Here is an 18,292-nt window from a genome sequence, read left to right as displayed (position 1 = left end):
CGCTACGAAGGGCCCGGGCTGCTCTCCTCACTGGAAACCACAGGTGTGCGGGAGAAACCGAGTCAGGCAAGTGAGGCCAAGGAGGACGGAGGGGTAGCAGAGACTGAGCGAGTTCCTAGCACATTCTCATATCGACCAGCAGTAACCGGCACAAGGACTGCACAAATCACTGCCTGACTCAGCCAAATCGGGCTATAGAATTAACGCTTAAACCCCATGCAGGGCAGCACTGCTGCAAGCTGCAGAGGAGGTAGCCTTCCCAGTTCAAGTACCTATTAAAAACAATCTAGGCTGGTCATGGTGGTGGTGCACGCCTGTAATCCCAGCAAGCGGGAGGCTGAGGCAGGAGGATCACTGTGAGTTCAAGGCCAGCCTGGTCCATATAGTGAGTTTAAGGCCAGCCTGAACTACATAGTGAAACCATGTCTCAAATAATAATAATAATAATAATAATAAAAAAATGAAGATAATTTAACACCTTAAATACTTGCAAATAAAATTATAGGACAGCCAATGAAATTGTGAACCGTACTAATAAAATAAAAGCTGTTAATAAAAACAAACTGAATAGCTCCTAATATTGAGTCTAATGGAAAAAAAGTAAACCTGTCTCCAAGAATCCTACATCTAGAAAAACCTACCCATCAAAAATGAAAATAAAGATATTCACAGCTGAGAGATGGGGGGGCGGAGGAGAAGGAAAGAAAAGAAAAGAGAGAGAAAAGAAAGGAGAGGAGGGGAGAGGAATAAAGAAAAGAAAGTAACAAAGAAAAGCCTGAGAACATTTATTGCTGGAAAGTAAGCCCTACAAGAAATATTTTTAAAATCCCTTAGGTTGAAGAGAAATGACACAAAAGCTAAGTTAAACCTGTGAGAAGAAAAAGCACTAGAAATAAAAATATGTGGGTAAATATTAAAGACTGCACATATGTGAATTCTGTTTTAACATCAAATTACCCTATAATCCAGCAATTCTACTTCCAGGATATAACCCAAAGAATTGAAAGCAAAGGCTCAAATAGATATTTATGCTTCAATGTTCAAGAGGCATTATTCACAATTCTCAATATGTAGTAAAATTCCAAACATCCATCAAAAGATTAGTGGATAACAAAAATGTCATCATATACAACACAATGGAATATATGTCACTCTTCTGATATATATATATATATATATATATATATATTCTGTTTTCTTCTCTCAAATTATTTTAAAAATCTAAAGTTATTTATAACAACTACATTAATGTTGGCTATATATACAAACATATTTAGAAATATATATATATTTCTAAATATGTTTGTAGTATATACAAAATTAACAAGTTAATTTAGTAGGGCCACATACTTGTATTTTGATACATAAGCAATTCATCTGAAAATAAAATTAAGAAATTAGTTCATTCATAATCAAACAATAATAGAAAACCTAAAACTAGAGGTTCCATTTGACCCAGCTATTCCCCTTCTTGATATCTTCCCAATAGAACTAAAGGCATCATACCTCAGCAATATATACACACCCATATTTATAGCAGCACACTTTTTAATAGCTAAATCTTAGAAACAGCTCAAATGCCCATCAAGCAATGAATGGATAAAGAAGATGTGATTTTTTTTTTATATAATGAAGTACTGCTCTGCCATAAAGGTTAAGCTTGAGGCATTTCTAGTTAAAAAAAAATGAGCCTTGAGACCATATTCTTCAGTGAAATAAACAGGACACAGGTTCAAATATCACATGGTTTCTCTGGTGTGAGAAACTGAAAGGGTAAATAAGGACCAAAATGTATAATAGATATTGTGAAATAGGAAGAAAATGTCCAAATGAAAGGGGAACTAGAGTGGGGGAGGGAGAAAGAAAGGAAGGTAAAAGAAAAAAAGAGAAAAGGAAAAAATAGAAACAAAACTTTTGTAAATAAGGAGGGAAGAGGGCTTGAAAGGAGGGGAGGGAAATAGGAAAAAAGAAGAATCAAGATATATAATGTACAGATACATATTCCCTATGATGAATGTGATCATTATGTATATCTAAAATGTACTAATAAAATTAATTGTTTAAAAGACTTAGGAATGCATTTAACAAAAGAAAAAAGTTGAAGACCAAAAGACTGTAAATTGTACAACACCAAAAACAAGGTTAGAGCAGACATCTGTAAATTGAGAGACACAATTTTCATGGTTTGGAAGACTCAATGCTGCCCAAATGACAACCGCACATCTCCTACATTACTTAAATTAATTACACTTTAGATGCAACCTAACCTCCACCCAAATCTCAGAAGAGGTGGAGAAAATGGAAAGGCGACATTAAGACTGATAGAGCATGCGAAAGACCTGAAATAACAAAAAGCATTTGGAGAAAAGACAAAATGAAAGTTGAGTGATCTACAATGCTTTATTTCAAGCATTACCTTACAGTATGTGATTGGGGCAGTCTAGTACTGTTATAAAAATAGACACAAGGATCAGCGGAATAGAAGATTGAACCTATGTTTTTATGGCCAATTGATTTTTTTTTTTTTTGGCAGTACCGGGGATCGAGCTCAGGACCTTGAGCTTGCAAAGCAGGTGTGGTGCCACTGAGCTAAATCCCCGGCCCAGTTGATTTTTTTATTGTGGCGAAATATACATAATTATCCTTGTAGCCATTTAAGTGTGCAAGGCAGTGGGATTAAATACATCCCCACTGTTCCACATCAGTCACCCCTCTTCATAACTCTTTCACCCTCCTACACATAACCCCTCCACATTTCCATCCCACACTCTCCAATAACAACGGTTCCACTTCCTGTGTCTACAAATTTATCTATTCTAGGTACTTTATTTAAATAGGCTGATACCCTGTTTTTCCTTTTGTGTCTTACTTAATTCCACATAGCATAATGCTTTCAAAGTTCATGCAGGCTGTAGCACACATCAGAATTTCATGTATTTTTATGGGTGAATAATTCCATTGTGTTGTACATTACCACATTTTCTTTACCCATTAATCTTTTGATGGACATTTGGGTTTTTACTACATATTGGCTATTGTGAATAATGCTTCTGTGAACATTGAAGCATAAATATCTATTTGAGCCCTTGCTTTCAATTCTTGGTTTATATCCTAGAACAGTGATGGCAAACCTTTTGGAGCTTTCAATGATACAAACAGCCCACTGCAGCATGCATGAACTAGGTCACCCCATTGACTGCCCTAGAAGTAGAATTGGTGGATTATATGGTAATCTGATGTTTACATTTGAGAAGACAATAAACTAATATTCTATAGCAACTGTACCATCTTACATTACCACACAATGCTTCACTGTTCCAATTTGTCCACATCTACATCATAACAAGCACTTATTTTCTGTTTGTTTATAGTAGCCAGACAAATGAATGTGAATTGGTATCTCATGGTTTTGATTTGCATTTCTGAATAAGCAAGGATATTGAGCATCATCTCATGTATTCATCGGCTATATATGTATCTTCTTTGAAGAGATGTTTTTCCTATTCCTTGTCCTACTTTTAATTGGATTATTTGTATTTTTTTGAGCTGCAGGAGTTTTTTTATACATTCTGATATCCATTAAATATGTGATTTATAGGTTTTCTTTTCTATTGTGGATAATCTTTTCACTCTGTTGATAGTGTACTTTAATGAATAAAAATTTTAAAGGGTCAATTTTGTCTTTTGTGTCTATGTTTTTGGGGTCATATCCAAAAATTCTTGGCAAATCCCAGGTCAAGAAGTTTCTCCTTATGTTTTCTTCTAAGGATTTGTACTTTTAGCTCTAAGTTTTGGGTGTGTGATACATTTTGAGTTATTTTGCATGTGTAGTGTAAGGCCAGGATTCAAATTCTTCTTCTTTTTTTTTTTTGAGACAGGGTCTCCCTAGGTAGTTCAGGCTGTCCTTGAACTCACTATGTGGCCCAGGATGGCCTCACACTCATGGCAAGCCTCCTCCCTCAGCCTTCAGAGTGCACCACCAAGCCCAGCAAAATTTAACTTTTTGAATATGGATAGAATCCATTTTCCTAGTATTACTTGTATTTTTATTTTTATTTTAACTTATTAGTACATGTGTGTAGTAAATAACGTTCACATTCCTTGTGTGGAATTGGTACATGTATGAAACACACCCCAGTTCCATTTTTTTCATCCACCACCACCCTCAGCTCCACCTCTTGATCCCCTTTCACTTTGATAACTGAAATTCTGTCTTACTCCAGAAAGAATGGCTATCATCAAGAGAACAAATAATAATAAATGCTGAAGAGGCTGCTGAGAAAAAGGCTACACTACTGATGAGAATGTAAACCAGTACAACTGTTGTGAAAATCAGTATGGAGAGTCCTCAAAAAAATAAAACTAGAAAATCCACTTGACCCAGCTTTTCCCCTTCTAGGTATTTTCCTGCAAGAGTTGAAGACATCATATTACAGCAATCCATGCTTATCCATGTTTATAGCTGCATAACTCATAATAACTAAATCTTGGAAGCAGCCTATACGTTCATCAATAGATGAGTGGATAAAGAAAATGTTGCATTTACACACAGTGTACTGCTCTGCCATAAAGAAAGGCACACTTCAGTCATTTGTAGGAAAGTGGATGCACCTTGAGGCCATAATGTTAAGTGAAATAAATCACTGAAGGTTAAGTATCACATTCTTTCTCTTATATGAAAAACTCAGAATAAAGATAAAGAGCAATATTTGTTTAAAATACTAGACTTTCTCATTAAATGGCCTTGACACCCTTGTTGAAATGAACTGGCCATATGAGATCTGATAAAAGTATGTTCTGTTTAAAATTTTAAATTTTATTACAGTAAAAGATACATTGTCATTAATGCCCCACTAAGTACTCTGCTTTGCACTGAACACACTCATCCCATTGCTCTTGCCATTTCTGCAGCAGTTCTGGAGTCCTCTTTCCTGGGGGTCTTTCATTATGTTGCTGTGGCTTCCTCCATGGCCTGAATGGATTCTAAAGTTTACTTTTCCTAGTCATTTTTACTTTGGCAAAGAGCCAGAGAATGTAAGGTGCCAGATCCAGTGAATAAGGTAGATGAGAACTCAACATGTTTTTATTGGACAGAAATTGCCATCAACTTTTGGTCAAGGTGGGGTGATCCAAAAATAAGATGAATATTTAAAATTTAAAAATTTATTACATTAAAAATCATATTGTAACTAATTCCCTCAAAAATACTCAAAATATTTCCTCTCACATGGAACACACTTAATTCACTTTTCATGGCAATCTGCCTTTTACTGCAGTAGTTTTTAAATTTAAACATTTACCATATTTTTTGATCATTATTTGTATGTCAGACTTTCTGTTTCTCTGGTGTATTTGTCTATGGAGTCCACATTGTTTTGATTACTGTAGCTTTACAGTTATTTTGGAAGCCAGAAAGTGTGAATCTTCCAACTATCTTCTTTTTCGGGATTTCTTTGGTTTCTGGGAACTCTTAAGATTCCGCTTGAATTTTAGGATGAGATTCTGACAGGAACTGCGCTGAGTCTGCAGATTGCTTTGGACAGTAGTTTTATCTTTGTGATACGAAGCCTTCTAACAGTAAACATGGAGTGTCTTTCATTAACTTCACCTCCCTTAATGTGCTTTAGCAGTGTTCTGTCGTCTCCAGTATGCGTCTTTCGTCTCTGTGGTTAAATTCTTCATACATTATAAATGGAATTGCTTTTTAAATTTCTTTTTCAGATTATGCAGTGCTTGTTTACAGAAACACAACTATGTTGCATATTGATCTTCGGCATGCTGGTTTGCTGAATTTATTACTTCTAAAAGCTTTCTCTCGTGGTTTCTTTTGCATTTTCTGTGAATGGGATCGTATCATCTGCAAATAGAGATAATTTTCTTTGCAATTCGGATGGCTTTTACTTCTTTTTCTTGTCCAATTGCCCTGGCTACCCCGCATTGCAGTGTTGGACAGCAGTCACAGCAGTGACCCTCCTCGCAGCATGCTTGATCTGAAGGCAAACTTCATGACGCCGGCTAAAGGGTTAATTTTTTTTGGCGTAAATTCTGAGACAATTCAGTAGGAAAAGGATAGTCATTTCAACAAATATTACAGCAACAGTCAGATACTCATGTTTCAAAGAGTAAAAATAGAATAAGTAGATGCTGATCTCATCTTTTAGGAGTATAAAATTAATTCAGATTACTTTACAAACCCAAATGCAAAAGTTAAATATGCAAAACTTTAAGATGAAAATATTGAGAAAATCTGTTACATGGGTCAAATATTTCTTAGACAAAATACAAAACCACGATGCATTAAAGGAAAATTTGGGCAAAGTAGACTTCATGAAATATAAAGCTTTTTATTCTTCAAAACATATCGTTAAGTATACTAAAAAAGGAGTTAATATAAGTTTTATCTCAATTATGTAAATAATTTGTTAAATCAACAAGACATACAACTCATAAAACACAGGCAAAGGTTTTTAGAGACCTTTTGCCAAAGAAAATGCTCAAATGGAAAATTATTTGCATGAAAAGTACAACACTGATCACTAGGAAAATGCACATTAAAACCACTGTGTGTGAGGGCCTGGGATTTAGCTTAGTGCTTCTGCTGCCTGCTTCCCAAGCGCAAGGTCCCAAGTTTGAGCCCCAGTACAGAAAAAAAAAAACAAAAAACAACACTGTGTGTGCACTAAATGGCTAAAATGAAATGTAGCTAATGTCAAAGGTTGCTGAGGCCATGGAGAAACTGGAGGGCCCACAATTTGCTGCTGCAAATGTAAACAGCCACGGTGGAAAGGAGTGGGCAGTTTCTTAAAAAAATAGGAATACACTCACCATAAAAATCAGCATTTTTACTCCCAAGCATGCCCAAGAGCTTCAAAAATATGCATCTAAGCTGGGCATGGTGGCATACACCTGTAATCCTAGATCTCTGGAAGGCTGAGGCAGGAAGGTTCCATGTTTGAGCCCAGCCTGGGCAACTTAGAGACTTAGCAAGACCTTATCTCAGGAAAAAAGTTTTAAAAAATAGAGCTGGAAATATAGCCCAGTGTGAAGGCCCTGGGTTCATTCCCAGTACCACATAGGTAGGTAGGTAGGAAGGTAGATAGGTAGATAGGTAGGTAGATAGGTAGGTAGGTAGGTAGGTAGATAGATAGATAAGGAAAACATGGGTCCATGGAGACATTTGTAACCATATGTCCTTGGAAGGACTATTCATAGCAAATACCAGAGGGAATCTACATATTAACTCACTAATGGACACACAAAACCATGCCTATCCATAAAGTGCTGCACTACTCAGCAATAAAAAGAACAAACTCCTGAGACATGCAATAGTACAGATGAATGGCAAAAACATTTTACTAAGAAAAAGAAGGTCATACAAAAACCTAAATATTGTAAAAAGCCTACCCATTCTGTGATTTCACTTACACAAAATTTCCAGGAAAAGCAAAATTGTTGGATCCAAACACAGATACCTTGCTGTGTGGGGCTGGAAGGGAAAAGGAGACTGGCTGAACAGAGCACAGGGAGCTGTATTCAAGCGACAGAAGTGTTCCGTAACGGTATGGCAATCATGTTTACACAATCCCAAAGTCACCAAAATGCATCCAACCGTACATGTAAAATGGTCAAACTTCTACAAATCATATTTCCATAAAGCTATTAATAAAAGAACTCCCAGAGGCTCTCTGAGAAGCAGGATAAAGAAAAAAATGTGAATAAAAGATGAACAAGCTAAAGGAAAACATAAACGTGAGAAGAGTATCTAGGAGACTAAAAAAGGGTGTTACGAACGTCCATATGTGTGTGTGCACGTATGTGTCTATGCGGTACGTGTATGTTTACATACACACATACAAACATAAACAAAGTTCACAGATGCTGCGATAAACTGGAATCTCACTCACTGGAAAGTATGCCAAAGCAGAGCTACTTAACTCTTGCTTTGCTTCTATCACTGTGAAAGGATGAAGCCAGTACCGGTAGAAAGGAGTAATTCACCTGATAGGGAAGCATACGGCCAGAGAGGCTCTAACTACTTTATTTAAACTCAAAGCTTCCACACTTGGAAATTATATTCCACATCCTACTCTGATTTCCTGCCCAATAAAAAGGGAAAAAAGTGTTGCAGATGGCTCCTGCAGAAGCAGAAAATACATTAATAGTTATAATCCCAGTCCCCAAACTAAGAAGACGAACTCTGGGAGGCATTTCGGTGTCTGAGGAAAACATGTTTTTGACACAGATGGACACAGAGACGAGGACTAGCCCCATGTAGTCACTGATCCAACAACAAGTGCACTGCGTTCCTCTGCATCTCAGCTCACCTCCACCAGGCTGGTCTTCACCTCTGTGGCGGCTGGGATGAAGAGCAATACCTGAGACAGTCAAGGCGAACACAGCGGAAGACGGTCCCTCCCGCTCTCCTACAGCCAGCTTGCCTGCTCCCTTTCTACACCTGTGCTACGCTTTGACCTTCCCTGGAGGCAGAGACCCTGCCTGTTAGGTACTCTTCTGTCATTGCTGAGAAAAAATACCTGAGACCCAAAGTTAGAGAGGAAGGGGTTTATTTAACTCACAGTTGTAGAGGTTTCAGTCTATGATCAGCTGGCTCCAAGACAGGGATGGCAACAGGCGTCGCAGAGGAGAAACAACATGGCACACACAAGGCAGCAAAGGCAACAAGAGGGTTAACAGCATCTTCCTGCCCCTTTTATCTAATTCAGGCTACAGGGATTAGGGCCGTGCCAAACTAACCACTCACATGTGGTGGTTTAGAAATCACACGCCCTTAACCTCAGCATCACACATTCCAGATTCAGCCACCTCTGAAAAAGGAAGTCCCACCTCATCCACATGAGGCTTTGGGGACATGGAAAGACAAGCCATAACACTGTCTGATTGTCCTCTCAGGAGTTACCTCTGCTGCTGTGGAGCTTCTAACTAACATTGCTTTGTAAATTTTGTTAAATACAAACCTAAAGCAGTAGAGGTACCAACCACACAGTTGAAGGGATGAGTTCAAAGCCAATGATCACAATTTTAAAGGAACAGAAGAATCAAGAATAGTCTACCCAGGGAAGAAAAATTATGAATGTAAAAGTTTAAAAAATTATGACAAATCAAAAACACGTGGAGAGACCAAGAACTCCTCTCAGAGAAAGAAAGGCTTAAAATAAGAGTAAACATCTGCTGGAAACAAGAAAGGGAGGCTCAGTTTCCTGTGCCCGAAAGGAGGCACTTCCTTGGCTACAGAAGAAGATGCACTGGGAAGGGAAACAGGCACCAAAATTCCCACACAAAATTAGTGAGAGAACCAACCAGAAATCACTAAGACTATGCATGTTTTAAGCAAGACTGCCATAGTTCTCTATAAATGATGAGCTACAATTCACAACCAAAAGGAATATGCTAGAATTTATACAGCACACAAAGAAATCAAAAGCACAGTTCATTAATGAATAGCAATTACTAAAATCCAGATTTGGATTTTGACTGCATTTATACACAAACCCAGTTATGATAGTCCTTTTCCAAAGAAACAAGTGCCTACAGTTCCTTACACTAAACCCCAGAGGGTTTTATACTAAGATCCAGACAAAATACAGGCCACTGAAAGGCAGCTACCCAGGAACAAAACCGGACCTGTCTGCTTAATCTTTAACTATCTCCTCCCTGTCTTTCGCTTCTTCAAAATCGAGTGTGGTTGCTTCTGAGGCCAGCACCCCATCTCCCCCTCTCTCCCTCAGGTGCAGGCAGCACAGTTATGTGCTGGCTGGCTGTGATCTGTCCTGACTCTCAGCACTGCCCAGCGCTGTGGCCCATGACAGCCTCGGGCACCCAGGAGGGTACAGCAGCACAATGTGTTGTAGAGGGCTCCTTACCACATGTTCCCAGCAGGAATTTCTTAGGAATTCGGGAAAAGGTAAGGATATATGATCTTGAAATAAATATAGGGAAACCATCAGTGTGTTACAAAGCCACCTGGAAGACAGCAGGAGACCTCAAGAGGTCAACTGGAGGCTTTGGAAAATAGTGCTGTGAAGTCAGAAGATACCGAAACGTAATCTTTAGCTTCAAGGAATTAAAAATGCAAATGTGAGAGATGCTTAAACAACTAATGTAACAAAGAGGAAAGGAAGGAAAGAGAAGGATAATTATATAATATCAAAAAGCAACTAATAGTAGAATAGTGTGCATAAAATTCTGAGGAATGAAGAGTATAAAAGTCATAATAAATAAGGATAGAACTTCTCCTCGCAAGTGCAAGGACCTGAGTTCAATCCCCGGTACCAAAAAAAAAGAAAAAATAATAGAACTTCTATTTGTTACGGAAAATTACCTAGAAATGAATGCCTTGTGTGGTAAGGTGACTCACCATTTTGGTTTAACCAGTACTGTCCTGATTTTAGCTTTGGAAGTCCCATGTCCTGGAAAATCCCCTAGTCTGGGGAAAACTAGGATTTGATCACTTATTTAGTAATTGAATTCCAATAAACCATTATAAATTGCTCACTAAGAACATAATAATTTCATCATCTCCAATTACTTCATCAGAGAAGAGCACACACACGTCATGTAGTGCGATTTTTGAAAGTTTTAAACCAGATTCCCCATCTGGTGCGTAAGCCTGGCGCACGTATTCCACCGGAGCAGGAGTTTCTACCTGTGCCTGTGCTCCCCACACCCGCAATGCACCGGAGCTCACTCACTCTTGCTGCAGCCCCATGGGTTGTGGACGTCCAAGTGGCTGGCGCCAGGAACACAAGCCTCACACTTCGAACCCATGACAAATGGTTTACAGAAACACTGGCCTGTGACCAAGTGACAGGTTTCATTCAAGGCTCCTGAGAGGCGACAATTACAAGGCTGACATCTGAAAACAAGACAAATAAAGCATCAAAGAGAATAGCATTTTGATTAATAATGCATCGTATATGTTATACCTATCAATAACATTGTGGAGTACAACACTCTGTTTTAGCCAACAGACTGAAAAGGACGCTGGAGTGAAACACACACAAAATAAAACAAAACAGAAGAGATATTTATCAAAGGCTGCACATGGTAAAAACTGCATGAAGTCTTTCCTTTGAAAACTAACTGAGTCCCCTAAAGCGTTGCTTTTTACACGTCTTGATGCATCTTCTGGGTCAGTTGGAATACCAGTTGTTCATTAATAATACTGTGAATCTTGCTGTCTTACAATAGCAGTTCCATTGTCAGCTAAATGTTGAGATTACATTACCCATAAAATTATCTTTTAAAGTAACTCTCCATTTACAGAGCAGAAAACTGGAGTGAAGCCGACATTGTTCTCCCTAAGGATGTTGAAATTCTGTACTGGTTTCGTAAAGACTAAATTTGGTGGAACATTTGAAGAAGACAGGTTCTAGAACTGTTGATGCTGTAACAAGTATTATATTTTACTTTTTATTGTATACACTAATATCCAGAATATTTGGACATTTATTCAGAATGGCTGGAGATTCAAGCATTACTCTGATGTGTGTAAAGATGTGAGTTATACAAAGAGAATGAGGTAACTCCATGGGAGTCAGAGTAAGCAATTTGGGTGCCATGGTATAAGAGACGCAAAAACAGCAAACAACAGTGAAAGGGACCTTTAAGCAGGGCCTCTTTCCATGGCACATTTAAAGCGGCGGGAAATAGATTCACCTCTGTGTTCTAATAAGGATGCTGATGGATAGAGTTACTTTGCCCCACTGCAACTTTTACGGTGTGACCTCCTGGGTAATCATTCAACATCCTTCAAAAGGCCGATAAAAGCCAAGGCTGCCAAATAAGCTGCAAATTTGCTTTATGGACTAATATCCCCTTGGGAATAAAGAAAAGTACAGTTTCTCCCGAAAACCACTGTACTATAGTTTGCCCTTTTTATGGTCATGATGAAAGGACATTTCCCTCCCTACAAACAGCTATATTAGGTCTTTTATCTGTACACATTCCATCAGAATTGCACTTCAAATAGATGTTTTGTCCAGGGTATTGGAGCTGAAGAAAATTATGCATTGAAATTAAAATTGAATTATAACAGCAATGAAATATTTGGTTCTTAATTTCATTATATGCTATTAGGGTATATTGTTTGTAGGCTTTTAATGTAGTATTGGTGAGCATAAACAATAAGAGGCAAGCTTCTCTCGACTTGTGTATATATATTTATAAATCAGTACACTGCTCATAAATAAAGGTCTCTTGAGTGCTTTGGTTTTTATTACCATTCACTCATGAGACAATCACACTTATTTTGCATACAGTGCATTTACAGTAATAGTTTCCAGTGTATAACATAATTCCTTTGCTTGATGTAGTTCTATTTTCTTCCAGCCAACTGCTACACACATAATTCCGAGACAACTATGTCAATATCCGTGGGATATTAAGTTCCAAATCCAAATGGAATAAATGTATCACCCCATAGGAAAGCATGCAATGTCTGAGTAATTAAATGTGTCTATTCCTGACTTTATAGATGCTTCTTCCAGCCACTGTTATGTTGAATGTATCTGACTTGCTATAATTGCTTAATATCAGTAAGAGGATTTTCCCTAACACAATTCATTGGAGGAGACTTTTCTGAATATTGCAGTTTGCTTCTAGCTCAAAGGACATGGGGGCTAATTTGGTAATTAAGGTTGGAGTAAAGTGATTCCTTTACATTTCTCAGCCACTCAAATATAATTGTAAACATTTCCAAGCCTCTTTAGCAAATGAGGAACAAGTTTGATGTGAGCTTATGTTATTCCTACTCCTAAGTACCTGCTAAATGAAATATATTTCACATTTATTAAAACAAAATTATACATAATAAAGGAAAAGACATTTTAAGCTTAGAAAGAGAAACACCAAACTGAGATGAATTGTGATATTGATTTTGCCAGGATAAATGGTTTTTGTAATATTAATATAAAGAAACCTTTATTACACCGACTCTCCTGGTACAGCCAGACTGCTCCCGCAATCTGTTTAAAATCTTCATTTTTCATCCTTATGGGAAAACCTCACTTGCTAAATGGATTTCATAAAAAGTAATCTGTCAAGATTTATACAGATAAACAATTTGTGATGTTTATTGACCAGTTCATTATGATAAACAAAGCAGAAGCCCAGTGCCACTGTTCTCTGCCCACCCCACCGTTTCCTGAATTCTGCAGGGCAGAATTTCCCCAATACAGAGGGGAAGGCGAGCACAGGCCTCTGACCCAGAAATCACAAAATTCATTATGTTCCCGGGAGTCTTTTTCCAGTGATGCAAACAATAAGAGGGTCATCCTAGTTACCATTATTTCAGGCACTTTTTTTTTTTTTGTACCGGGGATCGAACTCAGGACCTTGTGCTTGCGAGGCAAGTAGGAGAACCACTGAGCTAAATCCCTGGCCCCTAGTTACTATTATTGCAGACATATAACTATTAATGAAGGGAGTGGTTTTCAGTAATGCATGTCATTGTCAAAAACTTCAGCATCTGAGGGAGAACTGCTGTGGGGGTCCACGGAGATATGCCAAGAGATGGGTCGTTCTGTTGGTATTTCGCTTTGCATGCTTCTCTGGGGCCCCGACTCATGTGTACCCTCAAGTTGATTTTAACATTGATTGACACAAATAACATTCGCAGAGGCCCAGTTATACCCAGGGCAGAAATAAACACCCAGGAAATAAGCATGAAGACCGTAGAGTTGCTCCAGCTTTGAAGGAGATCATAATGCACTGTGAAAGAATAAATGCTCTGCTCAGTAATAAAGTCGTCCACTGTCGTGGGGCACACAAAGGGGTAACGACCAAGCCTGGTGGCAAGGGGAGAGATGGGGAAAGCAGTACCAGTTTGAGCACCACCAACTGGGAAATCCAAAATTGGAGATGCTCCAAAATTCAAAACTTCTGAGCACTGATATGATGTCAGAAATGGAAAATTCCACTCCTGACCTCATGTGATGGGTCACGGTCAGAACACAGATGCACTAAAAAATACTGTAAAAGGTCCTTTCAGACTATCTAAAAATATAAAGAAATTTAGACATAGGACCTATTCTCAAGATATCTCTTCGTGTACTGTATATGGAAATATTTCAAAGTCCAAACATGTCAAAATCCAACATACTCTGGCCACAAATATTTTAGATAAGGGATACACCACTTATTTCAAAAGGAAATCTTGCAAGAGATACTTGGGCTGAAGTTTAATAGATGGATAGGAATAAGGCAGACAAACCAGGCAGGGAAGAAAATGGAATAGAAAACAAGCGATAGCATTAAATTGCAAACAATTCAGAATTTTGGAATATTAACTCACAATGGGAAGTGGGGATAGGTAAAGCTGGAGAGGTAGAAGGAAGTCAGACATTGCTGCCTCAGGGCCATGGCATGGGCTAGTGGGAGGAGGGAATGAGACTTAGAAGTCTTTGACAGGTAAGATTGATCCAAGAGCGGTGACAGACTGAAAGGAGGGCAGAAGAAGGGCGAGGAGTCATTCCTGGTTTTCTAACTGCTGACAAGACAATGATGAGGATATTATTCAGCATTTAAAAAATGAAGGAGGAAAGACCCCAAAGAGGGATTTTCAACAAGGATCCTTAAGGAATGGAGGAGAAAGAGGCTTCAACACAAATTGGAGAAATTGGGACATCGGGCGCTGGCACATGGTCTAGCACACACTCAACAAATGCTGTGGAATAAATGCAATTATGGTGACTAAAGCACTAGGAAAGCTTTATATTTAGGACAAGACACCAGACACAAATGTAAATGGGGTCTGTAGCTCTAATGAGAGTTTAGGTCACTTGAGTCTTTTCCATTGGCATGACTGTGCCCCTGAGTATGGTCACCCCCAGGAATGGACAGATGTGCTGGAAGGTGGCTGCTGCTCAGACTCTGAGACCAGAATCCTCTGGTCAGTTCCTTGCCCAGGCTTCAGCGGGGAGCAGAGCTGCTGTGCAGGAGCTTGGCTTTTCCCTGGCCAAGAGCACTTCCCCTCTGCAGAGGAGGTGAGTTCTGGGGTCCTCACAGCCTGCTCACAGCATCTGCAGTCTCCTGGAGCTGGGACATGAATTCTAGCAGGATTTGGGGCTTGGTCATCAATTTCACATGAGTTGAGACTCAGGGCTTTCTAAGGAGGAAGTGGGAGGTGGACCATCTCACCTAGAAGGGAGGAAGAAGCTAGCAATGTTCAAACCTCTCCCTGCTGGGAGGCTTTCTCAGGCACGCTTGTGGAAACTCATGAAAACTTGACCTATGCTATGACTCCCCTTCCCTCATGCAGTGGTGACATTCTAAAGAAGATCTTACTTTGCAAGGTATGCATGTGAGTTCTCCACCTCCTTCGTGGCTGACACTACACATAGTCACACAAACCACTTTCAATATGACAGCACAGTCAAATTCTTAAAGTGCTTTCAAGTAGAAGAGAGATTACATTTATTCTCCATGGTCCCAGAGGCAGCTGTAAGACTAGACATGGGAGTCACAGGGATGGAAACATTTTGCTCCACATGAAGAAGACATTTCTGTCTCATTTTGAATAATAATTGTTGGAGATAAGCATGTGCTATTTCATGAGACAATGGGATTTTCGTATTTGCATCTTTTGGAAGAGTAGTTAAGTAACTATCGGTTATTCTGAAAGGTGATCTATGCAGAGAAATGTACAGGGTAGAGTTTAACAAAAATTATTTTTAAGGCTCTTTCCAAATCTGTAGAGATAAGATTATATGATGCTTGGTGAGATTAAGAAACTAGCCCAAGGGAACAGAAAATCTACTTACAGGGTCTGCAATCTTTATCTACAAAGGAGCAGGCAGTATAAATATTTCAGGTTTGAGGGCTATCTCATGTCTGTCATAACACAGTGCTGATTCTGCTACCATCAGAAACCAGCTATGGCCAGGGATTTAGCTCAGTGGTTCTGGTGCCTGCTTCGCAAATTCAAGGTTCCGAGTTTGATCCCCGGTACCAAAAAAAAAAAAAAAAGAAGGAAACCAGCTATAGACAATATGTACAGAATGAACATTGTTGTGCTCCAATAAAACTTCATTTAAACTCAGATGGCAGGCCACCTTCGACCCCCAGCTCATGAGCGGCTGAACACTGGTATAGTAGACTGAATTGTGGCCTGGAACAATGTCCAAGTCTTCATGTGGAGAACTTGAGACTGTGTGACCTTAATTAGTTAAGGAACTTCGTAGATGTGATAAAGGAGTTTGAGTTAGGGAGATATCTTGGATGATCTAAGAACACCCGATATAATTGCCAGGATTGTTATCAACAGAAGGTAGGAAGTTAAAGAGTTTGAGAGGAAGAACATAAGGACCTAAGTGGAGGTCAGAGAAGAGAGAAAACATACTCGGCTGGCTCTGGGGAAGAAGGAAAGATCCCCAGGTTAAAGGACGTAGGGGTCTCTGGAAGCCTGGAAAATGAAGAAAATAGATTTTCTCCTGCAGTGCGCAGAAGGAAACACTGGTGGCCTGCTGACACCTTGGGTTTAGCCCTGCAAAACTAATTTAGGACCTCTGACCTTCAGAACCATCAGACGATAAATTTGTGTTGTATTAAGACACTAAATTTGTGGCAATTTATTACATCAGCAATTGGAAGCTAATATAGCTGGTCTAGTAGGAAAGCCAAGCTGGAACCTCATTATCCTCATGCCCAGCACTGTACCCTTCCTCTTCCCTCATATTGGACATGTGCTACTCAAAGATGAAGAGAGACACTGCTTGCAGGATCATGTACAATCTATAACAAGCGAGAATATATGGTTATATAGCTATGGGATGCTGGAAAAATGATCACAACTCCTGAACTTTCCCTCTATGTATGCCCTTTACAATAATCTGTCTGATTCCTTTCCCCAGATGCAGCCTATTGTCCACTCCTGAATAGGACCTGGCTTCATGTCTTTCTCTGACAAATAGAATGAAACAAAAGCAAGAGTCCAGTCCTTGCAGGAGTAGTTCTCCCGTGACTTTGCCTGCTTCTGCTCCTTCCTGAAACTGTCCTCCACCTGGTGAACAAGCCCAGGCTAGATGTGCAGATGGCAAGAGGCTTGAGGAACCCCAGATGATGGATAGCTGTCTCTCCAAGAGTTGCAGAAAAGTCAGAATCTAAGAGGCACACTCCCTGAAGTTTCCATTATCACTTCAGAAAAGGAGACCAGCTGACTGGAAGTTGTCTGCTTTCCTTTGAAGTCATTGATCTGGTTTTCAGAGAAACAAGTGAGCAGAACTGGAAACGGGTGAGCAGACCAAATCTAGAGCATGGGATTCAAATGTGGAAGATTCGCAATAAAACCAAAACAATCTCATGACAGAGAATTTCCCGTCAGTGATCCAGAAGTCTGAGCCCTTAGATCCCTGGCCAGCCTCGTGCCCTGCATTACAGTTCAGTGTGTGACTGCTGGTGAACGAGTGATGGTCTCGGCTCCAAAGGCTTAATGTGAGGTGACTGGGACTAAGGAGTGTAGAGAATGCGTCACAGGGAAGAACCCTTTGCAACTGTGGCCTGCAATGTTGTGAAAGAAAAAACAGGTTCACTAAGAACCTGGAGAACCTGGGGAAGGTGGTCGCTATGTAGAGGGCAATGCCAGGGAATGAAGTAGAGTCGCATACAGGTCTGAGACAAAGTAAACGTGGCCCATTTTTGTTTCGTTGTTTCGAGATTAGACCAATATTCCATATTGCCTTTATTGATTTTTTTCAATAAAAATGCAGAATCGTTTGCTTCATTGTTTTCAACACTGATTAAAGCATGTTTCCTTTATGTGTCAGAGGCAAAAAGAACAATGTCTGTATTTGGATCAGCCTTTATAAATGCATGTTCTCTCTTTCGGATTGGTAACTTTTGAAGAATGAGCCACTTGGATGGAAACAGGTAAATGCTTTCCCAGATCAGTCACAGGAAGCTATTGGTCTGCTGGGTTGTGTATTCCAAGAGATGTTGTTGTATATTGTTCTGTTGTAGTTGTATATTGCTTCCATGGAAGTACAAGAAAACTAGAAAATGAACCAAGAAAAATAGAGCAATGTCATGCTTAATAAAGAGAACATGGGGAATGAAAGGGCTATGTGTGAACTTCATGTAGGGATTAAGATTATTGGAATATGGAAATGAAAGAGGTAGATGTGGAAGTCAGTATATTTTCCAAATGGATTAAGGAAAATGATAACACTTTTATCTTTGCCTGGCATAACAATAAAACACACAATTAATTGTAGATTTTAGAACTTTAGAAAATAAATTTATATTTTTAAGCATCTACCACAGTATCTATGTTCAAGGG

At 39.2% G+C, this 18,292-nt stretch overlaps 1 protein-coding gene across 1 annotated transcript in view; it reads right to left on the bottom strand.

The window, feature by feature from the left end:
• Ush2a (usherin) overlaps positions 1-18,292 on the bottom strand; it is a 692,185-nt gene that overhangs the window by 504,983 nt on the left and 168,910 nt on the right. Inside the window, exon 14 of the mRNA XM_013066500.3 lies at positions 10,710-10,873. Coding sequence (XP_012921954.2) covers positions 10,710-10,873 — 164 coding nt within the window. The remainder of the gene's footprint in view (positions 1-10,709; positions 10,874-18,292) is intronic.

Source organism: Heterocephalus glaber, unplaced genomic scaffold, assembly GCF_053883595.1.
Source record: "Heterocephalus glaber isolate CG9 unplaced genomic scaffold, H.glaber_assembly_v1.0 deba00001067, whole genome shotgun sequence".
Lineage (NCBI taxonomy): Eukaryota > Metazoa > Chordata > Mammalia > Rodentia > Bathyergidae > Heterocephalus > Heterocephalus glaber.
Note: the sequence above shows the minus strand (reverse complement) of the source record. Positions and strands in the feature narration are given on the sequence as shown.